General features: G+C 36.2%; 1 protein-coding gene and 1 long non-coding RNA gene across 8 annotated transcripts in view; one reads left to right on the top strand and one right to left on the bottom strand.

Annotated features, from left to right (window-relative positions):
- Positions 1-692: 692 nt before the first annotated feature.
- LOC150097522 (uncharacterized) lies at positions 693-20,090 on the bottom strand. 6 transcript variants are annotated; one of them, XR_016549666.1, is made up of 3 exons: positions 20,015-20,090; positions 10,242-10,325; positions 693-828 (listed from the first exon to the last, which is right to left on the bottom strand). It is a non-coding gene; the product is annotated as an uncharacterized LOC150097522 (long non-coding RNA). The 6 variants fall into 6 exon arrangements; XR_016549664.1 differs by having other exon boundaries at positions 10,242-10,355; positions 19,976-20,068; XR_016549661.1 differs by lacking the exon at positions 20,015-20,090 and adding an exon at positions 12,053-12,236 and having other exon boundaries at positions 10,242-10,355.
- Positions 19,818-27,645, top strand: part of LOC150097521 (endoribonuclease LACTB2) — a 93,485-nt gene continuing 85,657 nt past the window's right edge. Inside the window, exon 1 of one of the 2 annotated variants that reach the window (XM_090407190.1) lies at positions 19,818-20,120. In XM_090407190.1, coding sequence (XP_090263316.1) covers positions 19,999-20,120 — 122 coding nt within the window. In that variant the 5' untranslated portion in view covers positions 19,818-19,998. The remainder of the gene's footprint in view (positions 20,121-27,645) is intronic. The other variant, XM_090407191.1, reaches the window with a different exon arrangement.

The raw sequence follows: 27,645 nt of genomic DNA, 5'->3' as shown, positions 1-27,645 counted from the left end.
AAAAAGAGCACAGCTCATATGAAGAAATTTGTCAGACACAGAAACCTAGCTATGCTACTGCTCAAGATGGAGGAATGTAACCACTATGAAAGAATACTTTGCACAGTGTCAAAGTTGCTCTGGGGTTTTATAGGATTGATATGGAGGAAATTTTTCAACAGAGGTGGTTAGCAAGGGCATGAGGACTAGATTTTTTGCTGCTTAAAATGTAGTGAATGAGCAGAATGGTCTGCTAGAGTCAGTTGTGAGTGCTTTGCTGGTGAATGAGTTCATAGCAAAATATGACAGGTATTGATGGTTAATGTCAGTGGGCCTCTTGCAATGAGTACACACCATTGAGATGTCCATATATAATAATAAAACATGTCACACAGAACCTGTTAACTCCAGCAAAAACAGAATTTTCCACATTGTATATATTTCTGTGCTATAAAAAAAAAGTTTAATCATTTTCTTAATACCTTAAGGAAATAAAACAATGCTCTATTTTAGGAAGAACAGTTAAGTATCTTCATATTCATTGTATTTAATCAATAATTTCAAAAAAGCATCTTAAATGTTTACCATGCTAGAATGGCTGTTTGTAAATTCAGCAGTTGCTGATTTTCTGTTATACATAACTGATCAAGTTTTAAATAGGAAAAAAAAAATGTTTCATGGAGTAGGAAAAGAAATAGCTCAATTAAAGTAGATAGCTATATAAATCACAGGATAGTTTATTGTTCAATTTTTTTTTTTTATGAATTCAATATCATGAATGTTTACAAGTATGATTTCCTGTTTAATCTCTTTACACTTCAGCTACCTATCCAAGTCTTGCAGAACATCCTAGAAAAATAAAACACACTTGAATAGAAAGAACAGTTAATGCCCTTTTCACAAGCTTCATTATTCAAAATATTCTTATCACATCAGATTTTGCATACTTTAAATATAAACCAACACTTATTTCAATAAATTGTTATCTTATGAACACACAGGACTGCTGCCTTAGCAATGGTGGCAATTACCATGCCACAAAATCCTGCAATTTGGCAGTCTTGAGAGGTTTGGACTCACTGTAAATGACCAGATAGCCCTGTAAAGAGAAAGATTCCTATCTAAAGCTCTTATATAAAGGGCTCTCATTTAAAGCTTGCCATAGAGAACTTGAAAAATTTTCATTGTGTGCTGCTGTTAGACAACACAACATTAAAGAAACAGTTACTTTAGCACATTCTCAAGAAATCAATATCAATGGTGACAAAAAGAACTTGCATATGTTCGAGATTGCAAGACTTGTTATATAGAAAAAGTAATTAGCATTAACTAAATGTAATTTAAATTTGTTGTCAGGATGGCTGAGTGGTCCAAGGCACCAGAATCGAAAAAATGATCCTTTCATGTGAGATGACTGTGAGTTCGAATCCCACTCCTGACATTTTTCCATGATGAGCCTTTCAACCCCCATGAAATAATAATAAAGTTTAACTATGAACATAAATACATTTTTGCAAAATGCATAGCACTTTGATTCTTTGTGTTCATCCATCCATATCTCCATTATTCTGGGTCCCTAGCTAGCTGTAATTTGATATTTGGAATCAACGGAAAAAATCTGTGAAGATATTCAAATTTTAGTTTCATTTGTAGGAAATATAGAGGTAAAATATATCAGGACTGCTGGTATTATTGCAATCTCTCTCTCTCTCTCTCTGCTCTGGGCAGATGGATTGATAAATATGCAATGAGAAAAGATGTGAAAGAGTTGTTAGTGGAAGCAAAAATGAAGAACAAGAAAGTAAAGATTGTCTGTTGCCTCAGTATGATAGGACAAAACTGAGAAGGGCCATGATTGTTAATGAGAAGGTTATGCAGGGAGGAACAGTGTGCAGTTTATTGATGTATGGAGTAAGTTTGATGGATAAAAGGACTTATATATGCCTGACAGAATGCATTTCAATGGTTTTGGAGAAAGTGTTGTTTAGTGTTGGCCACTTCTCTTCCTACCATTTTATGAAAAATCTCTTCTATGGTATTCTGATAATAACATGTCTCTATCATAACTCATCCCCCTCCTATCCTTGAGACTCTGCAAATTCATTGTCTCAACTTTTATTCATACTGAACATTCCACAGAGACCAGAAATCCCCTTAGTTAATCACCTTTGTACCCTTTCCAATATTCCTTCCTTTTGAAAACTAAGTGACCAAATCTGTGCACAGAAGTCCATTTTTGCTTGGTCAAGGTTTTACAAGTCAAGTTCATCCACATCGTTGCCAGAATACATTGTGCTCTCCTCACATTTTAGATCCTAATCCACCATCATCCCAGTTCTCTTATTTCTTCCATCAAATGTAAACTCTGCATCCATCTTTGTTTCCTGAATATTAAAACCTTACACTCTGAACTTCAATCCCACTCACTTGCCCATTCACTAAGTCTATTCAAAGTTCTCTCTCAAAGCCACATCTGCTTTTACCCCTCATAGTTTTTTCCAACTTTATGCATGTCCCCATTCACACATTTCCTAATATCATTACCATACAAAATAAAACAGCAATAGCCCTAAAATAGACTCTTGGGGCACTCTAGTGAATTTCCTCTTCTGGAATACTGCTCCCACCCCCATACACAACTTGTTGATATTTATCAGTTAGTCAATTTCCAATTCAATGCACTAATCTATTATCCAACCCAATATGTTCCATAATTATCAACTTATCATGTTGAAATCTATCAAAGGCATTTGAAAAACCAACATGTTTGCATTTCCTTTGTCAATGCACTTCTCACCTGATTGTAATAAGCAGAATGCTACAATGTAATCTTCCTTAGCAAACTAATGGTTTATCAAAGAATTCTGTCATCAATCTAGGTCTAGATCTTAGTCCGCATTAATCTCTCCAACACCTTAAACACAACTCCAGGCACAGACTTTCTTATAATTTGAAATGTAAACCTTATCACCTCTCTTATGAAACAGAACAATCTAGCTCTCCTTCCACTCCATTGAAACTTGTCCCAACATAACACTATATTAAACAGTACATCAAGGCGGATATCAATCCTGTAATAAGTCACACAGACTCATTACAATCAAATTTACTCAATTCTTCATATACCTCCAACTCACTCAACAGTTTCTCCTCCTCTTCCTCCCTTTTCCCACTGCACTCAAGCTCTACGTGTTGTGGCATTCATGAGGATGAAATACCTTCACAAACTTCAACTATATCCAGAGAATAAGGTAATACACCTATTTGTTACTTGTATGTATATGAGAAATATGACTTTTGCATTAATTCAATCTTAGTATGTCTTCTGGATCTGGTTCCCAATGATTGGAATCAATAAAGACCAAAACTGGCCTAGGTGGTAGCCCATCCCATAATGCATAGCATTATACACATCCCAAAGGGTTGGGGTGCTTTGATAGGATACAAAGGCAATTAATGTGGTCACTAGCCTCTATAAGTAATTTAGCCTAGTCGTGAATGTGTTTCATGTGCAAACTGTTTGCTTACATTTGGATAAAGGATAACAAAAGAATATAATTGCTTAGCAAGTTTAATTTAATTTGCAACCAAATAAAAAAAAATCAGCTACTGGAATAAGCTCCAACTCAACATCTAGAAGAAGAATAAATTCAACATCAGAAGAACTGAAGATAAGAACCATCAATCATCACTTAAAGAAAAAAACAGGTGAGAACTTACTAAATTCAGGCAATAATTATCAAGGAAAGGAAAAAGAGTAGTGATAGCAGTCAATACCAAACATGAAGATAAACTTCATGATTGGAGGTTCTTCAAGTCTAGTTATCTGAACAAACTTCAAAATGGGGAAATGGACAAAATCTTATTTGCGCCCATGGTCCAACAGAAGGTTTTAAGGAAGAAATGAAGGAATTTTTCAAGTCATTAGAACAGGCAGTGACATAAAGAAAATGAAAAAAGTGGTATTGTTGGAAATCTGAACAGTAGAGTAGGAAATGAATCCCACTAGGCATATAGGAACGTTTTGGGAAAATTTGAAGAAATGGGCAATGCTAACAATAATGGTCAGTATTTGCTGGACTTCTGCTCAAGACATTACTAACTAGTCATTACTAGTCATTACTAACACTATGTTCCAACATACAGATGTGCACAAGTTCACATGGAAGAGACAAGAAATAAAAGCCTCATTGATTATGTCAAGAGTGTTGGAGAATTTGAAACTGGAAGTGGCTTTTAGCTATGTTAAAGATACCAAGCTATTTTAAACCTGGTTTTAATCCATTTCCCAAGTAAGCAAACAGACAAGTAAGTCAAGTTTGCACCTGCAGTAGTGCAAGTCTGGGTGACCCGCAAAGTAGTGCAAGTCTTAGGCAACTCGTGGTAAAGGTGGAATAAGCTCTGATCACTATTCTTAATATTTACCCTTAATGCAAAGCACATCTCCTTGAGGAGATGTATGATGCTATGCATTAAAGGCAAGGGGCCACTGCCCAGACCAGTTGTTTCGACCTTTATTGAGGTCTCATCAGTAAAAATTCAAACCGGTTTCGACCTTTATTGAGGTCTCATCAGTAAAAATTCAATAAAGATCAAAACCGGTCTAGGTAGTGGCCCCTTGCCTTTAATGCATAGTATCATACATCTCCTTAATGCAAAGCACATCTCCTCAAGGAGATGTGCTTTGCATTAAAGGTAAATATTAAGAATAGTGATCAGAGCTTATTCCACCTTTACCACAAGTTGCCTAAGACTTGCAGTACTTTGCGGATCACCCAGACTTGCACTACTTGCAGGTGCAAACTTGACTTACTTGGGAAATGGATTAAAACCAGGTTTAAAATAGCTTGATATCTTTAACATATATGATACCCAAGGTAAAAAACATTTTGACCTTTAGTTAGTATATTAAGTACTATAAATATATATATATATATATATATATATATATATATATCACACTGAAAAGAAAGGTATGTAAGAAAGTTTTAAAAAGAATTAATGTTGAGCAGCTTTTGCAGGTAAACTGTATACTCAATTATGCAAACATCATCATCATCAAATTCCTGCCATGTACCCTCAAGGGGTGTATAGGATATGATAGTACTACATGAAAAAACTACATCATTACTTCCTATCAACAATTTTCCTCCAAATCAGTCTGTTACTTGTCAAGACTCCAACATTATCAGATCTTATATTTCTATCATCTAAGGCACTTTGTACCGTATCAATCCACCTATATCTTGGTCTTCCTCTGGGTCGTTTTCCTGCCAACCTGGCAGAGAACACTTGTTTTGTTAATCTTTCCTCTCCCATTCTGTTTAAGTGACCATACCACCTGAGATTAGCTCTGCTAACGCATTCCTGGATGCTGACAATGTCAAGTTCTTTCCTGGAATGCATTAGCAGATTATGCAAACATAAGTGGCAAATTCTGAAGAAACTGATTTAGCTGGGGAAATATGCGTGAAGTTATCTGCAAGGACAGAAAATTAAGAACCCCATAGTGGAGACAAGAAGTTAAAGAAGCAGTCCTGGAAAAGAAGAAAGCAAAACGTTCCTGACAAATAACTAAGCAGATGCCCTAAATGAGTATAGAGAAAAATGGAAGAGAGCTAAGCTATGCATAAAAGTAGTTAAACAAAAATCATGGAAAGAATATAGAAAATAAATATCAGGAAGGTAGCAAAATATTCTGGAGGCTATTGAAAAGCTCAGAAATGGAAGAAAGCATACTGTAAAAGGAATCAATGCAGGCTCCTTCTCAGAAATCTCCCTCCCTTCACCTCTCTGAAAAAAAAAAAAAAAAAAAAAGTAAAGAAAAATAAATTTGCTGGCCCTTCCAATAGGCTAATAAGTAAACAATAGTTTGAATGTAAAGGGTCTTCACAATCAACTATCATCATTAACAAATTCCTGATATGTACCCTTAGGATATTAAGATATGATTTCCTGTATCATTTGATAATACTACATGAAAAGTTTTCATCATTAATTTGGAGGAAAACTGTTGTTAAGAAGTTAATCTGTCAATGCAATACTCCATTATTTTTAGATCTCATATTCTGGTCTTCTAAGTCACCTCTTTATGGATCTTTCTCTGGGTCTTTTTTCAATGCCATCCTCGCAATGAATATAACATGTGATTTGCTAACCTTTCCTTTCCCCATTCTGTTTAAGGGACCATAACACTTAAACAGAATGGGGAGTTTAAGTTTCTTCCTAATATCCTTAATTATTAATGTCGGCCATTAATGCCATCTGTTTGCTCTTCTCCCACCCAAATCTTTCTCAGAACTCTCATATCTGTTGTTCTCAAGTCTGATTAAATCTTTATTTGTAACCAAGCTCTTGGATCCATAAGTTAAAACTGGTTTGAACATTCTCTTCTATACAGTTAGTTTAGTGTTTGACTAATTTCTGTATAATTTTCTATATATTTATATTTTTCTATAATTGTTTAATATAGTTCTATATGGTAATGGGTTTATAGTGATACTGCTGAATTTTGCTGAGGCCTTTGACAGGATACCACATGGAATTCTAATCAGTAAACTGCAGCACATTAGGATGGATATAGGGTTGGGGAGATGAATAGAAGGGTGGTTGATGGAGAGATATCAGAGAGTAGTTTATTCAGGAGTAGAGTTCAAAAGAAGGCCTGTGACTAGTGGTGTGCCACAGGGTTCTGTTCTTGGACCACTGGCATTTAATTTGTTCATTAATGATATAGGAAAGGATCTGAGAAGAACTGTTCTTTATTTGCCGATGATGCAAAGTTGGGTAGAGCAAGTGAACACACGATGTCAAAATTTTGCAGGATGATTTGGATAGATTGGCAGACTGGGTTAAGGAGAATGGATGTCAGTTTAATGTGGCAAAGTGTAAGGTTATGCATTTTGAGGTGAAAAGATTAACAGCAGTATACCACATTAGTGGAACTGTACTCCAGGAAATTGATGAAGCCAGAGATTTGGGAGTGTCAGATAGGGAGTTGAAGGTTGAAGTTTAGGGGGCACATAGCAAAATTGGCTAAATCAGATCATTTGGTTACTGAAGAATACTTTGACTAGCAGAGATAAGCAGGTTATTGTTCCTCTTTATCAAGCATTGATAAGACCCCATCTTGAATACTGTGCCAAGATCTGGGTGCCAGGATTTTTCCTTGATGGGGAGGTGATAGAGAGGATCCAGAGGAGAGTGACCAAGATGATAGCTGGTCTATGGAATGAACCTTACAAAAACTTGTTGAAGATCTGTGGGTTACCGAAATTGGGTGATAGGCGAAAAAGGGGTGATATGATTGAGACATTCAAATTACTGAGGGGGTTTTCACAGGATTAACTCAGAGGAAATTTTTCAGAACAGGACTGGTAGTGGTGGGAGAACTAGGAGCCATTAATGGAAACTGAGCAAGAATGTAGTTAGCAAAGGTGTTAGAACTAGGTTTTTTGCTTGGAGAGTGGTGAATGAGTGGAATAAGCTGCCAGAGTCTGTTGTGGGTGCCATGACTGTGAATGAGTTCAAAGCAAAGTATGATAGATACTGTGCGAATGCTGAATAGTTCTTGACATGATGTTTAGGGCCTCCCTCAATGAGTCTAAGGACTCCTTGGAGTTGTCCGTAACAATATGTGTAACAAATAGTTCATTAGGATTTGCATATTGGCTTATGTTATGGGAGTGTGTCACTTCCCATAACATAAGTCAAAGTTTGAAGCTGTCACCAGCTTCAAACTTTGGGATCAGCAGGATGCTAAGACCTATGAAGATATTGCTACTAACTCAATCCCTAGAAATCACCTTTAGAAGAAGTCTTTTACTAGTAGCTAAATGGCATATTACAATATTTTTTCACTTTATTCTTCATATGTGGCATATTTTAGGAAGTGGGTCTTGGATGGCATACTAAAGCAACTTAGCTCACTGATGTTAATAGTTTACTACAGATGGCTGCTATTTCCTGAATTTCACCTATGCAAAGAAAAGGCTCTTGCATGTGGATTTATAAAAAAAATTTTACTGCATGGGCACCTCCATGGAGCCCGAAGACTCATTGCAGGAGATCCAAACTATTCACACAATCTCATACCTCTCCTTGAACCCATTAACAGACAACATGCTGACAACTGACACTGGAAACCCATTCCACTCATTCACTACTCTCCAAGAAAAAAAATCTAGTCCTCACACCCCTACTGACTACACCTTTATTCAACTTCCAGGGATGATCCCCTGTTCTGGTCCCTCTAGTCAAGTGGTGAAACATTTCCCCTGCATCAATCCTATAAAACCTACAACTTAAGTGTTTCTATCATATCCACTCTTTTTCTCCTATCTGCAATCCACACACCCTCAATCGATCCTTATAGGGAACATTCCACAGACCATTCACCATCCTGGTCAATCGCCTCTGAATCATCTCCACTGCTTCCTCATTCCCAAGAAACCCAGGAGACCAGACTCGAGAACAGTAATCCAGATGTGGACATATCAAGGCCTTAGAAAGATGAATAATAGCTTATGTCTACTTGTTCATGTGTTCTTCAATAGCCAAGCAATCTTATGGGCTACCTTAGCAATATGTCTTCTAAACTTTATCTCTCTCTCTCTCTCTGTCCACCACCCCTAAATCTCTAGCTTCATCTATTCCTGGAGTACAGTGCCATCAATGTGATACACAGCTTGTAATCTATTTATCCCAAAAGATAATGGGTGTCAGTTTAATGTGGAGCAATATAAAGTTATGCATTTTGGGATAAATAGATTACAAGCTATGTATCACATTTATAGCACTGTACTGCAGGAAGCTAGAGCCTATTTAAATCATTCTGCAACTCTCCACATAGCCTTGATTAACTATTATTGCCTAATTTTGCATCATCAGCAAACAACTGAACCTTTAATAAACTTTCCATAATCTTTCAGGTTATTTCCTATATTATTTATGTACAAATTAAACAGCAATGGTCCCAGCACTGAACCTTGCAGCACACCACCAGTCACCTGTTCTCACCTTCGTTCTGCTCCCCCATATACCACTTTTTGATATCTGTCAAGAAGCAACCCTTTTATCCACTTAACCAGTGTCATATCTATTCTCATTTGTTCTAATTTGTGTAACAGACTTCCATGCAGTATTCTGTCAAAATGCCTTTGCAAAATCATCATGTAGGCATTTCATTTATCTAACTCATCTGTTACTCTATTATAAAAAGTTAGTAAATTGCTCAGGCATGACCCACAAAGCCATGTTGCCCCTTATACGGTATCACATTTTATCCACCCATTCTTGAATTCTCTTTGTCCGATTTTTCAGTACTTTTACCACCATGCCTGAGATGTTGATTGGTCTATAATTTGCTACTGCAGTCTTAGAACCTCCCTTATGCAAAGGAATTATTTTGTCTTCTTCCACTCCCTTGGAACTCGACCAGAGCTGAAACTTAAATTAAACAGCCAAGTCAGAGGCATTTTCAAGCAGGTTCCCTTGCACATTCTTGCAAAACCTGAGCTGATATCCTATCTAATCCTGTGAGATTCTGCAATATCTTAAGACCTTCCATAATTCATTCACCTCTATTTTCACATTGGTGTCTGTCACATATGTTAAACAGTAACCTCATAGGATGATATACCCTTGCAAAGTGATCACTCAGTAACTAAATGATTTTATCTACTTCTGTCACCTAGTGACCATCATTGCTCATTAAGGTTAATCTCCCATAGTCATTCTTTCTCCAAATTGCCATGTAATGATTGAACTCTTTGGGATTTTATTTGGCCTGCTTGACTAGCTTCTCATAATCTGATTTTGCCCTCCTTGCCATGCTGGTCACCTTTCTTGCCTAAGCCTTGTATTGTTCATAAATTGAATGTGTTCTTCAATAGCCAAGTAATCTTAGTTATTAAAGAACACCAATTCATTTGTCCATTACTGTAATTGTTGGGTAATGGACAGCTCTTATGATCCTATGACCAGGTCCAATACTCTCAAACTTGTGAGCACTAATGAACACTTATTTGCTGACACTAGGTTAAAATACTGACAAAATCAGGAAAATACTATAATTTGGAAATATAATATGAATAACAGTAGTGGCATCCTTACTATAGTCTGTGAAATTATGAATTTAAATATTTTGAGAGTAAATTTATTTTTGAATGACTTATTATAGTAAATTGCACTACAAATTATTTTCTAAAACAATAAATTTCGACAAATGTTTAGTTTGTATTTAACTACAAAAAAGTACTTGCCTTACATACACTGGCAACATGGTCAATGGTAATTTTGTTGTCATGGCATTCCAAAGCTTTATTCTTGGCAGCAATAGCAAGTTTCTTTAAAAGTAAAACATATTCAAGATAAAGCTGTATAGAAAAGAAAAAAATCTTAAGTTAAAAAACTGTATAATACAAAATATAATGAAAATTAAATTATTAGAATAAGTTAAAACTATACTTATTAACTGTGTAAAACTAAAGCTTCATACATTACTGGTAAGCACTCATCAAATCCTCCATATGGAGTATCTGCCTGTGATGACAGATTCCTTCTGGCTTTTTCTTTTCTGATATTGTTGGATCAATTTCCGAGTTTTATTTACTTGCCTATTCTCCAGACCACTATTACAGGGATCTAACATCTACAGTGTGTTGTTGTGCAGTGTAGCCAGTAGACATCCAAAAAAGGGAAATTCTGGTGGTGTGTATGCATTGCTTTGGTTCCACTTCAGCAAGAAAGAAAGTTCTGGATAGCCCAAGCTAGGATCACTCAGCTAGCGAGAATGCCAACAAGCATCTTTATAGTAAGCTCTATCAAAACATGAATAGCAAAATCCTTTTGCAGTAACAAAGCTACATGTTTTGATGTGCAACATACACATCTAAAGCTCAATAAAGCTCCCCCCCCCTCCCCATCCTGTTATATTTTACTATTATTTGTAAGGAAAAAAGTGGAGATGGATCTACTCAGCCTTATAAGCAACCAAAGCCCATCCCTAACAAGTCCAAGTTAATACCACTCTGGGGGCTAAAGCCTCTCATCTCTTAGTGGGTGTCCTTATTATAGTATGTTCCATATAGTTACCACAACCTCAGTTAAATCAGACAACCTTTATAATTTTATATTATAACTGCTATTTCCTCTATTAAACTTATGGGAGAAGCAGCAGTAAAATATGACAACAAGATGGGGGCCTCTATTGGGCTTTAGATGTGTATGTTGCACATCAAAACATGTAGATTTGTTACTGCAAAAGGATTTTGCTATTGATATATTATTATTATTATTTGACACCTCTAGGGAGTCTAAGACTCATCGAGAGAGGGCACCTACTCTACAACTCTATCTCCACCACTCAACCTCATCCACCAACTGCATCACCAACACCATCTACTGTCCACCACTTGTATTTTCAAAGACAATCACAAAAATTGTCTTTCAAAGACAATTTTTGTGATTGTCTTTCAAATTTATGTCTCATATTTTCTGCACTTATGCATGTGTGTGTGTTGACTGGTTGATTTGAAGATACAAGATTCCTTTAGATATTAATCACAATTAGGCCATTATAACAACTGAATGGCACAAGTATTTCCTTTGTAGAAAAAGGAGGGTAGTACTTGGAATAATGCAACTACATGAATCTGCCATGGAGAAGTACAGCTGAAAAGACTGGCCAATGAATTAAAAAAAAAAAATTCTAGGTCGGTATGAGAAGAGATGCATACTACTTGCTATGTTATTAATAACAAAAAAACGTGTCACATTATGCTCGCCACAAGATAAGAACTATCGCACTGAATTATTTTTTGATCAGCATTCCTCAGAACCTAATCTCATCAACACAAAACAATAATTTCCTTAAGTAATGATCATAAAAAATGCTTGCAACGTCGCTTCGCCATTGAAACCGTCATCGATCTTATATTAACTAACAGTATTAAATATGTGTTATTCATGTCCATCCTGAGACAAGCCTCCAATTGATCATTCGTCCAGTTAAAGGCAAGCTACATTTATACAATATTTATTAATTCTTCATAAATGTAGGCTAACTACGCACCATAAGCTTCAAACTGCTGCTCATATCCCCCGTCTTTCTGCTACTATAATGGTCTTTTATTGCTTTCATACAAGATAAAGGAACGCTTAATTTCATTGTGCAAACAAAATATTTATAGACATAAATAAACAGAAGAAATAAAGTTCTCGCACAGAACACGAAACTAGATGATCTCAAACGGAGCGCCAAGATTCAAACACACAGCTACACCACGGGCGGGAAAACGTTTATTCCAATAATTTATTTGAAAAAAAAAAAATAAATAAATTATGTACAGGTTTTTAATTTTCCATTTTGTTGTATGTTTTATTCCTGACTTCATTATTATTTTTTATTATTATTCTCTTGAGGTTAAAGACTTATTGATGGAAAAGATTTTACTAAACATAATTATAATACTGATGTGTGGGGGGGTGGGGTACTATTGGAAGGTCTACTCTATCTGCAACATATCTATTATACTGAATTTTAAATTCAATAAACTTAGTATTCAGGCATTGCATTCTCAGGGCAGGAGGATCAAACCTCTCCATTTCTATACGCCCAAATTCTTCATTCAATTTTCTCTTTTCTAGGTCTTATCTGATTTCTCCACCTTTTCCGTTAACTTCCTCTTGGTTTCTTCCCCTCAAATTCATTTTATACATTCTTCTTGGTATTCTTTCTGAAGTTATTTTCATTAGATGTACAAACCACTTCAAGCGAGAGTTACTACAAGAAATTATAATATCGGAATAAACTCGCATAATACTGTGTACTATTTTCCCTTTTGGACAATCGCGTTTTTGGAATTATCAGTTATTGTTGGATTAGCTTTTTTTACATGTACTGAAGATGCCTTTGATACTTAGGCGAAAATTATACTAATAAAATAAAATAATATTTTTACGTGAGTTTATTCTGGTATTATAATTTATTTATATATGCATACTCGTATTTCCTTATTGAAACATCTATTGACTGTGTATATATATCACCATTAATGTTTACATTTCCACTCTGATTTAAAACCATGTTCACACTCTTCCAGCTATTAATATGTAATCCATAGTTCTGTGTCATGCTATTTCATTTGTCCAGTTTCTTCTGCAATTCTTCTAAATGGCCCAAATCACCACTTAATCTGAAAATACAGCTGTTTCTCCTTTCTAATCACTAACTATTATTATTATTACGGGCTACTCCAGGGAGTCCTTAGACTCATCGAGGGAGGCCCTAAACATCATGTCCACACATCTATACGACATTCTCATAGTATATATCATACCTCGCCTTGAACTCACTCACCGCCTTAGCACCCACAACAGACTCTGGCAGTTTATTCCACTCATTCGCCACTCTAAAAGTACAGAACCCAGTTCTAACACCCTTGCTGACCACACTCTTGCTCAGATTCCATAGGTGTCCCCTAGTTCTCCCGCCACCAGTCCTGATCCCAAAAATATCCTCGGAATTAATCTTATAAAAACCCTTTGGCAATTTGAATATCTCAATCATATCTCCTCTTTTCCGCCTATCAACTAGTTTCTGCAACCCAAAATCTTCAACCTGTTCTCATATGGTTCATTCCATAGACCTGCTATCATCTTAGTCGCTCGCCTCTGGATCCTCTCCACCTCCTCCCCATCAAGAAGGAACCGAGGTTACCAAATCTGGGCACAATAGTCGGGATGAGGTCTTATTACGGCTTGGTGCAGAGGTACAATAACTTGCTTGTCTCTGCTCGTCAAGGTATTTTTCAACAACCAAGTGAGTTGATGAGCTGATTTAGCTATTTTTGCAATGTGCCCCCTAAACTTCATCTCCCTATCCACCAACACTCCCAAGTCCCTGGCCTCATCAATCTCTTGGAGTACAGTTCCACCAATGTGGTATACTGCTGCTAATCTTTTCACCCTAAAATGCATAACCTTACATTTTGTCACATTAAATTGACATCCATTCTACTTAGCCAAGAACTCCAATATACCTAAGTCATCCTGCAAGACTTTGACATCTTCTGCATTCACTATCGCCCTACCCAACTTTGCATCATCAGCGAACAAATGAACTGTTCCACTTAGATCCTTCCCTATATCGTTAATGAACAGATTAAACAGCAGTGGTCCAAGAACAGATCCCTGGAGCACACCACTAGTCAAACTATATCTAGGACACTATTCATCACTACAATGGAAATAACACACCTCCTTGTCACATTCTATTTTTAAATGTACCCACTCCAATTTACCAAATTTGGTCTTCACACAGCAACTAGAAAAATAAGAAATAACCATGATACAAAATATGTATGTTAAGTCTATCTTTTATAAACTTTTAATGACTTTTTCCCATTGAACATAATCAAATGCTATTTCCAAATCAAGAAATGCAATAAACAGACTTTTACAAATGCCCATGTCTTGCATTAATTTCGCTTCAAACAAAAATCAAATCAACAGTTGATCGACCTTCCTTTTCTAAAATCAAACTGCTCTTCTCTTAGATCTTCCTCTTTCATCTCTTATTCTTGTTACCTTTATCCTTTCATAAATATTTGCACAGTGACACAATAATATTATTCTTCTATAATTGCTGCACTCTTTTATTTATTTATTTTTTTGAGCCTTTTATATATTGGGACAATAATGGATAATATTTCTGGGAAAACTCCCATGCTACTCCTCTTAACAAACTATTATATTTATGGCTATTTTGCCTGCTTCTGTTTAGGAGTGCCCCTGTTTAAATGTCATTGGCTTTTTACTCACGGATTCTTAGCGCATTGTAGATGTATATTTATCAATAAATATATGTAGCATAAAGGAAGAGAAATTTACACATATCTTTTTCCTGGGTGTTGTGGCTTGTCTTCTTTTTTCTGCGATGTGTAAACTAATGCAGTTACGGTGTTTTGGAAAGAAATGTATGTGTGGGGGGGGAGGCAATGTGGGAGAATTAAAATATTGGCGGAATTGGCGCTTGCATCCTCAGCGCTTGGCCGCACGAATATAGTCTAGTCGCCGACTGGAGGAACTTTTTCGATACCTTTCTTTGACAGGTTCCCGAGTTAGTCAATCTCTGGCACATACAAGCAGATTTTTTTCTGTCGGAAATTCGGATTTTTCATCAGTTAAAGAAAATCAACCATATAACCCACATTTTTTCAGACAGTAGCATATCCTGTTAGGGTTAGGTAACAAGAGACGGCAGCATTAATTTGCCCGTCTTTTCATCGGTGCGCCTATAGTTAGTGATAGACATGGGCCAGCTATCTCTGATTGGCTACTGGTAGAGATTGAACTGTCCACTTAGTCTCCAAAATCTAGATAGGGTTTAAAGGCCTCGCCTACTCCCTATAAGGGAATAAAAGGAGTTAGCCTAATATTTATTTATTATTACTAATTATAATAAGCTAGAACAGCTTTTGATGCAGTGAATGGATAGCATAAGCTGCACAATAATACAGATAATCACAAGCTGAGTTCCAAGAGATTGGAAGGAATGTGTGAAAGAGATTGAAAATTACAGACTTGTTAATATCTCGGAAGTGGCAGAAGGTTTGGAAAAGTTGGTAAAAGCCAGAATTCAAGATTGAGTGATAAAATTTTGATACTGTTTAGTTTAACATGACTTTGTTAAGGGGGAGGTATTGCCTTAGCAATTTACTTTTTTTCTATAATAAAATAACACCAGTGTTGGATAAAGGTAATATCTATACTGTATTGTTATACTGAGAATTTGCAAAAGCAATGATAGAATATTGCCTCGAATCTGTTATGCTAAAACAAATGACAATGGATACTGGATTGGTGAAATGGATAAGTGAGTGGTCATCAGACATTCATCAGAGGGTAATGTATGACAGAGAAGAATCAATGGTCAAAAAAGCCTTGGTGAACAAGACCACTGGTCGCGAAGGCTCTGTTGTCGACAATTTGAAGTGTTATTTAGTTGTTTATTTACAGATGGCACTAAGTTGAGAAGAGCTTTAGTAAATAAAAATGATATAGTGATCGTGAAGTTTGAATAGGCTGTCATTGTGGTCAGAAGATTTTCTTTTAATGTGGAAAAATGTAAATTTATTCGCTTACTGAAAAAAAGTTTCAGTCTGTGTATTCTGTTGCTGGGTTTTACTGCTGGAAATTGATGAGGCCAGTGACATGGAATTTATGGTTGACCGGGAACTGGAGTTCAGAGGTCATATCGTAAAAATTTGCAAAACAGTTCCGATGATCACTTCAACGCTCAAACATACACCGACCAGAAGGGACAGAAAGTCATTATTCTCCTTTATAAGTCTGTGATACATACAAGTCCGGGCTATTGTGCTCAGACTTGGTCTCTTGAGTTTTTTGGAGATATGAGGGTGATGAGACGCAGGTAACCAAGATTGTTTTGGGCTTATGGAATGTTCCATGTGAGGAGTGATTGAAGATTTTTGGGGGCTACAAAAATTGGCAAATAGAAGGAAAAGAGGAGACATAATAGAAACATTCAAGTTGCTTAAACGGTTTTATGTAATGGAGGTAGGGAAAATTTTTAGAATATGGCAGATAGCAAGAGAACAGTCATCATTGGAAGTTCCATAAATTTTCAGATAGCAAGGAATGAGGTGTAATTTTTTGTTTTTTACTATGAGGGTGGTGAATAAGTGGACTGAGTTGCCTGAGATGATTGCTAGTTCTTCATCTGTGAATAAGTTTAAGGAGAACATGATAGGTACTGCATTAATAATGACTAGTTTCTTTCTCCTATGGTGAAATTTTGGAGGCATTATGGGAGGTATGATAGGAATAGTGTGAACAATGTTTGTGGACCACCTGCGATGAGTTTTTGGATTCTGTGGAGATAGCTGTTTGTTAACAACAACAATAATAATATTCATAATAATCTGTGAGACGATAGATATGTCCATCACGATCCGTTTAGCTCGACGTGCTGATAAGCATAGAAGTGTTTGTAGGATGAATATGTTTTGTGCATTTAAGCGATTAATAGGTACATATTTACTTACTTTTAAAAAAATACTGTATTTATTATATGTAATACGTCAAATTAGAAGACAATTCTATAATAGTTTATTATTATCATCATACGGGTATCTCTATGAAGTCAGACTCCTTGCAGGAGACCAAAACTATCCACACAATATCTATCATACCTCTTCTTGAACTCATTTACAGACTAAGCACTTTCAACTGAGTCTGGCAACACATTCCATTCATTCACCACTCTTCAAGCGGAAAATCTAGTCCTCACACAATTGTTAACCACACTGTTACTTAATTTTCAGGGGTGACCTCTTGTTCTTCCACCACTATCCCAATGCTGAAATATTCCCCTGCATAAATCTTATAGAAACTTAAATATTATCAAATCCCCCTATTCTCGCTTATCAACCAACCTCTGTATTCCACAAACTCTCAATCTATGATATAGGGTGCACTCTTAACACCACTCACCAATTTGGTCACTCGCCTCTGAATCTTTTCTACCAAGGAATCCAGGCGAGTAGACCTGAAAACAGTAATCCAGAAAGTGGACCCATCAACACCTTATGATTGCCCTCAAATTTCACACACATACTAGAGTCACTAGCTTTTATGAAAAATACAGAATAAATTTTGGCCCGATGGACCAGGATAGTTGCCCATTGCCAATCTAATATAAAGTATTTGGTTTATTATTATTATTATTATTATTATTATTCCTGATACCTCCAAGGAGTCCGAAGACTCATCGCGGGAGGACATCTTCAACTGTCTCTACACCTTACCTCTACTACGAATCAACGCCATCTACCGCCCATCTCCAACACCACCACAACTAGTAATTTTTGTCTGTAAATTGCGTGTGTTCTGAAGGGCCGATTTGTATGTATGCGGGATGAAAAACCCGAGTTTCCGGGAGAAAAAACCCTGCTACCTCCGTATGAGATCGGCTAACTCACCATCGATTGAAATCGACCAGGTAAAGATTCCTCCCGTCGCAACGAGAATCGAACTTAGGCCTATTCCAATCGAAGGGCGCAATGTTTAATTTAGCCATTTCTGAGCAGTGCATACAAACATGCCTATACCACTGTGCAACCACACAGTGGTGTAAGCGACTGGTGTCTAGTGTATTCCTCCTTTAAATTGAAAAACAAAAGTTATTTTATAAGTGTGTAATTCTCAGTTAGATGTTTCTTTGAAGTTATGTGTTTATATTTTTGTGTGAGCTATTTTTTTTTGTATTTGGTATAATGTATTTGGAAATGATGCCGAGGTAACTAACTTATAGAAATAAGGATGTTAAGGTTCCTTTGTATAAAGCTTTAATCAGACCACATATGGATTACTGTGCCCAGATTTGGTCACTTAGTTTTCAAAAAGATGAAGTCATATTGGAAATAGTCCAAAGACCATTGACAAGATGGTTTCTGGTCTCTGGAATGTTAAATGTGAAGATAGATTGAGAAAATGCAATTTACATAAAATGGTGCATAGAAGAAGGGATATGATCGAGACATAAATTGTTAAGCGGTTATTACCAGATTAAAAAAAAAAAAAAAAATCAGCTAACGCCTTTTTATTCCCGTATATACGGGAGTAGGCGAGGCCATTTAGCCCTATCTAACTTTTGGAGACTGAGTGGGCAGTTCAATCTCCACTGGTACCCAATCAGAGACAGATGGCCCAAGGCTATCACTAATTAAGTGGTACGCAGTGAAGAGAGACGGCTCAAATGTGCCGCCATCTCGTGGTCTCTAACCCTAACACAATATATTTAATGTCTGAAATAATGTGGGTTCTACGGTCGATTTTCTTGAGTTTACAGGACGAAAAACCCGAGTTTCCGGGAGGAAAAACCTGCTTGCCCGTGCCAGAGATCGACTAACTCGGGAACCGGTCGAAAAAAGGCTTAGAAAAATTTCCTCTAGTCGCCGACTAGACTCGAAACCAAGACTTCCTTCGTGCGGCCTAGCGCGATGGTGTGCAAACGCCACATCCACTGAGCTACACAGGCTCTATTACCAGATTAATGTCGGGAAAGTTTTGCATAGGATGAGTGAAGATATGAGAACAAGAGGTCATCTCTGGAAGTTGTACAAGGAGAGTGTGAGCAAGGATGTTATTGCATGGAGAGTGGTGAGTGATTGGAATGTATTGCATGGAGAGTGGTGAGTGATTGGAATGTATTGCTCGAGAGTGTGATGAGCACATGTTTAAGGCGCAGTATGATAAACTGTGTATATTACAGTGAGACCTTCGGCGATGAGTCTCTTGACTCCATGGAGGTTTTATAATAATAATAATAATAATAATATGTGAAAGTTAGAATCTTCGCTTATGAAGTGCACTTCATATTTTCGAACCTTCCCACCTAAATAATTCTGTTTCTTCCAAATTAACTGTCTTCATTTTTTATTTTTATTTTTTATTTATGGGTTCTGAAAATAAATAAATTTAGCTAGGATGAGGCATCCATATTATGAACTCATAAACTCTGGGATACAAAGCCCAAATTTCAATCCGGGAGGAAGACAATAATAATAAAATATGAAATATTGCTTTCTTACTCCTGAGGCATTATAAAAAATCTAATTAAGATTTACTACTCTGGATGCAAATGATATTTTTTTCTATCAATCAATTTCTTTATAGCTTTCTTTTTTTTTTTTTTTTAATTCTATTTTCATTTCTATAATATTATAAAATACGGTAATAAAGCGACTAGGAAGAATTTATCTGGTATAGGGGGAAAGAAACGAATGGTAGTAATACAAATAAGTGGAAGAATTCGTTTATTTTCCTTATTACGCTAATAAGGAAATATAAAAAAACAAATCCGCTGTTTAATGTCAACTGTTAAGGAGCTGATGAAATGAGATAGGATTAGGTACAATTGTTGGCACTGATATTTGTCGAAGCGAAAAGTTGTACGTTACAGAGCACCTACCTCTCAAACGAACAGATAACAAAATGAGTACAGTAATACCTAAAGTTTCTTCTCTTTCTTCTAGAGTTATTAGAATTTTAGGATGCAATCCAGGCCCTATGACCTTGCAGGGTACAAACACTTACATAATAGGAACAGGAAAAAAGTAAGATATTGCTGCGAATTTAGATAATATTGTACAGTTATAGGAATTGACCCTCATTCATCAGCGGAGCCAAATTAATATTGCTAGGGGCAATTAGCAGATTACTAGGGAATTTTACTTGCGTTTTTCGTAATTTTTCTTGTTTCATTAATGCTATTTCTTCAATTCCACAGTTAATAAAATTGATTTCAGGTTTTTAATTTGTGACATAATTCCAAAATTTATAAATCATTTATTTTTGGTATTTAAATGAATTTTTTTTCCCCAGGAAGGCTGATATAATTGAGAAATTGTTTTGAGGGTTGCAAGTGCCAAACAAACAAACATTGCAAACATTTTCCAAAGGGTAGAACAAAGAATATGAATAAGGATACCTGTAGAAGGTGCTCAAGAGAGGTTTTATATTATTTCTCGGAGAGAATAGTTACTCCCTGGGAATTATTGCAGACTTGCTTAATTGGAAAGAAATCCTGTGATGATAATTATAATAATAAAAATAATGATAAATTTCATTTTTTAATCCTCTAACCCAGAAATGCTCCAATCCTAATTTATCCAGCTCACATTAGTATTATGAGTCAGCTAATTAGTTATTGTTGTTAAATATTGTTCAAAAGACAAAACATGATGTGTTTGTAAGATACTTCTGGGCTCCCATAAACAGGGCGTTGGTCTTAAACCAGGTTCCACAACAATGGGGGGGGATGAAATTGTACATCCACAAGATACAGTTGAAGTCAGTTAAAACTGAATAAATAATTACAGTAATTGTGATTGGTAGTTATAAAAATTTTTGTAAGTCTGTTATGATAAGATCTGCTTATTTGTTCCTCAATGCACAAAGCCTGTGAAGATTACATATGCACATTCCCATCAACAACAAACAGTACAGGCAGCCAGCCTGGTTGGCCAAGTAGTTAGCATATCCACTGTCCAGCTAAAAGGCTGGGAGTTCGAATCCCCCTGTGGGCATGGATGTTTGTGATTGTCTGTGAAAATACTAGTGGTGGTGGTGGTAGGTGGCGTTTGATTGAGTGGTGTAGACAGAGTTGTAGGGTAGATGCCCTTCCTCGATTAGTCTTTGGACTCCCTGGAGGTGGCACGTAATAATAATATATATTATTATTTTTACATCCTCCATTGAATCAACAGACTCATCTTGGGAGGTTCATTCAACTGACAACATATTTATCATATAGAATCTTTAAATCCTTAACACTCCTTGCATTAACACATTCTGGTAATGTGTTCCATTCACTGACAATTCTCCATGTAAAAAATCTACTCCTCACACCCCCTCTTATTATTATGTGACACCTCCAAAATGTCCAAGGACTCATCGAGGGAGGGCACCTACTCTACAACTCTCAGGCTTTACCATTCAGTCTGCCAACTACAGCAGACCGCAATATTTACACCAATGCCATCTACTGCCTACCACCATCACTAGTATTTTCATATACAATCACAACATCCATGCCCACACCTGCAGCCTTTTGGCTGGAGAGCAAATATGCCATATATGTGTGTGTGTGTATATATATATTTTTTTTAAATTATATAATATTATAATTAAAATTATACAAAAAAATTATATATATATATAATTTAATTTTTTTTTACCTCACACATACACATGCCTGCAAGGTTGAAAAGCCAGTAGCACATCAATGTTGTGTGTGTGTGTGTGTGTGTGTGTGGCTATTAGGAAAGAAAAAACCCCTTGACATGTTTCTTGAACAGCTGGGTGAAGCAGATTGAAGAAGACTGCTCCAAAGAATAAGATTAGAGGGAATAAAAGAGGGAAATAAAAAGTTGGTTTGTTAAGTTGGAAGCTGAAAAATATAAATGGATGTTAATCTCAGCTGCATGTTTTTACTGGCATAGAAGAAAGCGGAGGAATGAGGAAAACAATTCAACAGAACATATCCATTCAGATCAGCAAGACATGAAGCTAAACCAAAACGTCAAAGAGAAAGTGATCTGAGCAAGTCTCTCGGTTCTCTTAATTTCTCCCATTTTAATTTCTTTTTTTTTTTTAAATGTGAATTGCACCCATCGAAGGCTGTTATCCTGTAGTATATTTGTATTAGAAAACCTTGGATGGATTAAGGATTAAATCTAGAGACCCAGCTAACAGTAATGGCAAAGTAATTCTTTGGATATGTTATCATTATCATCATCAGACTTCTATGGAATCATAAGACTCAGACCTCACTGTCACATGCACTATCATTTCGATTCAAGATGTTTTTTCCAAATGAAATTTTGAGCCTTTCTGAAATTATCAGGGATTCACCCTTGTAATCAGTTTTGTATTTGTGCAGTGTATTCACTGTAAACATTTTTATACCTCCACATCAGAGCATTTCTGCCAAATATCATCTACTTCAGATGCCTCTCTATTTCAGATTTCTGAGCATTTTCTGCTCACATATTGATATGTAATCCTGATTTCATTCCACTTGAATATTTTCCAGTACTGTTCTGTCACTGCTTCTCTTACTCTCGTTTAAGTCTTTCAAAGGAATCACTCCAAATATCTAGAATATTTGCCAGCAAAGGTTGGTCGATTGATAGAGCCTCTGCTACTAATGGCTCATGCAAAAAGTTAAGCAAGTTTGAGCGTGGTTAGTAGTTGGAAGGAGTTCAATCATTTGATGCTGTTGGCACACTCTCCCTCAATGAGTCTTTGGACGCCCCTGGAGGTGTCACATAATAATAATATCTAGAATATCTTTATCTTCAGTTTTTATATCATCTTCAACATCTCTGATTTCTTTTACAGTACACTTTCCTCCATCTTTAAGCTTCTTTCAATATCTCCAAAACGGTTTGCCACCTTTATGATATTTATATTTTCTTGATAATAAAGTCTTCTTTTGACTTTTGTTTATACTTTCTTACAGTTTCCACTATATTATCAGAGAGCATTTGCTGACTTACTTATTTTTTTGTTACACTTTCTTCTTGTTTTCTTTAAAGTTTACCACTGAGTCTTCAAGAGCTGGTTTTGTTTACAAACCTACATTTTTTTTTCAATGTTTGTGGATTTGAATCTAAAGTTCAACTCTGAAAGTAGCTCAACAATGATTCCTTTTAGAACGTTCTTACATATTCAGTTTATGATATTTGTTTTTATCCTTTGCAAATCCAAGTGGTAATCACTTCCTACTTCAAATCCTCTGTTTACACTTATATCCTGAGCCAGTGTGTAGGTGTCACTTTCAACAGTGACATAGTCAATAAAAAATAATAAGATCGTTCTTATTTCTATGTCATGTTTATGTAAATTTGTGCACATTTTTATATTGGAACATTGTGTTACTGATGATTCAACCATGTCCTAAACTTAAATACAGCTGGTACCTACTGCTATTATTAGCCTCTTTTCTCCAAATGTTCTCAAGACATTTCTGTGTCTGGTATTTATTTCCAACTCTGCTGTTTAGATCGCAAACAAGAACCATCTCTTTCTTTATGTGAAATGCTTTTTCTCTGTACTTCTTGGTTATTAGAATCTTCAATGGGACTATAGATGTAATAATCTCGTTATCCAGTTTTCCCATTCTCAAATTTGTCCACATCACTCTACTTTATATTTTCTACTATTTCTGAAGTTTTTCATCATGTTTAGCATTGAATACTATATGTTATTATTTAACAGAATCACATGTTTTAGTCTTAATCTCTTGGTAATACCAGTTATATTGACATGTTACTCCTCTAATTCTTCTACCAGTTTCACTTTTTTTCCTTCAGTTATGCTGATTTTAAGTAGAATTTATTCCAGTACCTGACTTTTCACTTTTTGCCTTGATTTCTTGACAGAAACATTGAAATGGTCTTATTTAACTATGTGATGTCCCAGCCTTCATGATAATCTAATATTGTAATATAATTTGTAATAAGTTAGCTAAGTCTCATATTGCCATCACATCCTCAATATTAATTTCCAGATGAATACCTACTAACAGGATGTACTACAAGAAGTTCAGGATTAGACATTGTCAGAACCCCCGAGCTGTTTTTCACATCCCTTAAAGATTATGTGGAAGTCTCTTCTCAGTTATTTAGCCTTGACTAAGAGACCTTGAGTCATATTATTGATTACTATAATTTATTGTTATCTCAGTAGATAGAATGACTAGTCCAGCATTTAAAATTGTTATATGTAGTAGCAAAATGTTCTGGTTTCGGCTGTAAAAATTTAGAAATAGAGAAAAGAGTACTGTAAAAGAAATCAGAGATAATAAAAATGACATAAAGTGAAAGTAAAGATATTCCGGATGTCTGGACTAATTGTGTGTGTGTGTGTGTGTGTGTGTGTACACAGTCATACCCCAAAGTTATGCGGTAGGTGGGACCAACAAAAAGCGCGTAAGTCGAATTCACGTAACTCGGGGTATAATTTTGTATGAATTTATATATACAAACATATAATTGGGACCAAAGGTTTACAAAAACAGCTATATTTTTTAAGAAATATAATCATAATTGTAGTTTTACGTACATAAAAAAAGAAAGTTATTTCAATGTCGATGGTTTCATAACATCTAATAGATTCGTCTGATGGCATAATGCGTTTTTCTTGTCATGCAAAATTTCTTCATAGCAAGCTAATGATTTTTTTTTATTCCTTGCCTTGTGGCTACAATTCATTCCTCGTTAGAATCTATGTCCTCCAAAATCTGTAAACCTTTCTTCTTTTATGATTGTTCTTACTGTGGATTCCTGTAGATCAAACTTCTTTGCTAGCTCATAAATTTTCATTCCACCTTCAAAATCCTTAATAATGTTGAGTTTTGTTTCCAAAGTCAATGTTTTTATTTTCTTGCTAGCAGTAGAAGAATCGACTTGATTCTTTTGGACGACATTATTATTTTTTATGTGATAAAATTTTTATCAAGAACATAACATTAAACATTCGCAAGGTTTGTAGACTATAAAAATCATGCATGAATGGAGACTGCACAAAACATGAGAGTGACCATGAGGTGATTACCTGGGTGGTTGCCAGCAGTGCAAGGACTCCTGTGAGAAAATGGTATATATGGAACTGTAAGGGTGGTGATTATGAAGAGCTCAGGAGACAGCTTGTGTTTGTAGTGTGGAATGAGGAATTAGCAGGAAAAGAGATCAGTGCCGCTTGGGGGATTTTCAAAAACTATCTAGTAGATGCAATCTCTAAATGTATTCCAGTCTTGTGAATGTGACATGAAGAGACTGAGAACAGTTAATGATGGGGAGGAGAGACTGACTGTAAGTGAGCAAGAGGTGTTTTGGGAGTTGAGTAAACTAGATGTAAATAAGGCTGTGGGACTTGATAATATATCACTGCATATTCTGAAGGAATGTGCCAGGGAGTTGACACCTGCCTTGACATATTTTTTTAATACCAGTCTTGCATTTGGTCAAGTTCCTAAGGAGTGGAAGGAGGGCAAAATTGTGCCACTTCATAAAGGAGGTGATCGAACCCAAGCATCAAACTATAGGCCTATCTGTGTGTCAGGTGTTGTGGTAAAGCTGTTGGAGAAGCTTGTGAGAACTAGGATCCAGAGTTGGATTGAAAACAATAGTATTATCTTTGGTGGACAGCATGGATTTGCTAAAGGGAGGTCATATTTTAGTAATCTACTTACTTATTACAATAAAGTGACTGCTTCCTTGTACAGAGGAGAAGGATACACAGTAATATACTTGGATTTCGCGAAGGCTTTTGATAGAGTACCTCATGATAAGTTGACAGTCAAACTAGAGCAGATAGGGTTGGATATTAGATTATTGCATTGGATTGGAGACTGGCTATCTGGTAGGTATCAACAAGTTGTGTATGGGGGTTCGATATCCAGGAAAATGAAAGTAACTAGTGGAGTGCCTCAGGGGTCTGTTTTAGGGCCATTACTGTTTAACTCCTATATTAATGATATTGGTGAATATTTGGATGGAGATATTCAGTTGTTTGCAGATGATGCAAAGTTAGGATGAACCATGAAAAGTAGAGAAGATGTTGTGGCCTTACAAGAAGACTTTAATAAATTGAGTGATTGGGCATGGAAATGGGGATGCGAGTTCAATGTTGCAAAATGTAATGTTTTAAAATTTGGAAAACAAAAATGGGAAGCAGAATTTATGCTTGGTGAAGATATATTGTTGGAGGTAGAGGAAATAAGAGATCTGGGGGTGATAGTGGATAAGGATCTAAAATTTAGGGGATACATAGCCAAAATTGTGAAGACAACACAAAGGCTTCTGGGAATGATGCAGAGGACACTGATGTGTAGAAGTAGGGAGATTCTTTTTCTGTTGTATAAGGCTTTGATTAGGCCACACATGGACTATTGTGCCCAGATTTGGTCATCGGGTTTACAGAAGGATGAAGAGATGTTGGAAAGGGTCCAGAGGCGACTGACTAAGGTAGTTTCTGACCTCTGGAATGTCGAGTATGAGAAAAGATTGAAAAGATGTAATTTGCAGAGTCTGGTGGACAGGAGGAAGAGGGGAGATATGATAGAGACCTACAAGTTGGTAAGGGGTTGTTATAGGATCAATGGTGGAGAAGTTCTACAGAGAATAGTGGGAGATCAGGGGAGAACCAGAAGTCATACCTGGAAACTGTATAAAGAGGGTATGAGTAGGGGAGTGAGAGGCAGGTTTTTTTCGTGCAGAGTTGTGAATGATTGGAATGCCTTGGCTGAGAGTATGGTATCTGCGAGGAGTTTGAGTGTGTTTAAGACACGGTATGATGAGATGTGTGTGTAATAAAAGGACCTCCCAGATGAGTCTTTGACTCCATGAGGTCTTGGGGTAATAATAATAATAATAAAGGTGACATGAAAACAGGCGAAAAAGATATCCTTGAAGTATGGAGTAATTACTTTGAAAAATTGCTAAATGAAACAAGCAGTGATAGCACAGTGGACTACAGACAAACAGTCAGGAATATATATCCATACTTGAAGTAGAAAAAGCCATGAAAAGCTTGAAATGTGGAAAGGCAATAGGAGTAGATAATATTTGGCCAGAAATGCTGAAGCATGGTGGTATAAAAGTTTTACAGTGGCTGCACTGCATAGTTCAGAAGGCAGGGACAGAGGGACGAATTCCCGATGATTGGAGTAGAGCTCTCATAGTACCCATATAAAAAAAAAAAAAGTGAAATAAAACTGATTGTGAGAATTGCAGAGGTATTTCCCTACTGAGTGTTCCTGGTAAGATTTATGCTAGTATACTTGAGAAACTTTAGAGAAGAATTGTGGAAGAAAAGCTTGGTGAAGTATAAGCTGGATTCAGGCCAAATAGAGGCTATCAGGATCAGATCTTCACTTTTATGACAAATAGTCGAGAAATCATGGGAATGTAACAAAGATCTGTATTTAAGTTTTCTCGATCTGGAAAAGGCATATGACAAGGTGCCAAGAGAGAAGCTATTCAATACGCTACAGTTATATGGTGTCAATGGGGCATTATATCAAGCAATACTTAGTCTTTATTTGAGTTGTAAATCTGCAGTTAGGATTACAGG

Source organism: Typopeltis vanoorti, chromosome 17 (assembly GCF_054136105.1).
Source record: "Typopeltis vanoorti isolate ZY-2024b chromosome 17, IOZ_Tvanoo_1.0, whole genome shotgun sequence".
Lineage (NCBI taxonomy): Eukaryota > Metazoa > Arthropoda > Arachnida > Uropygi > Thelyphonidae > Typopeltis > Typopeltis vanoorti.
The sequence above is the reverse complement of the archived record's forward strand: the minus strand, read 5'-3'. Positions and strand labels throughout refer to the sequence as shown.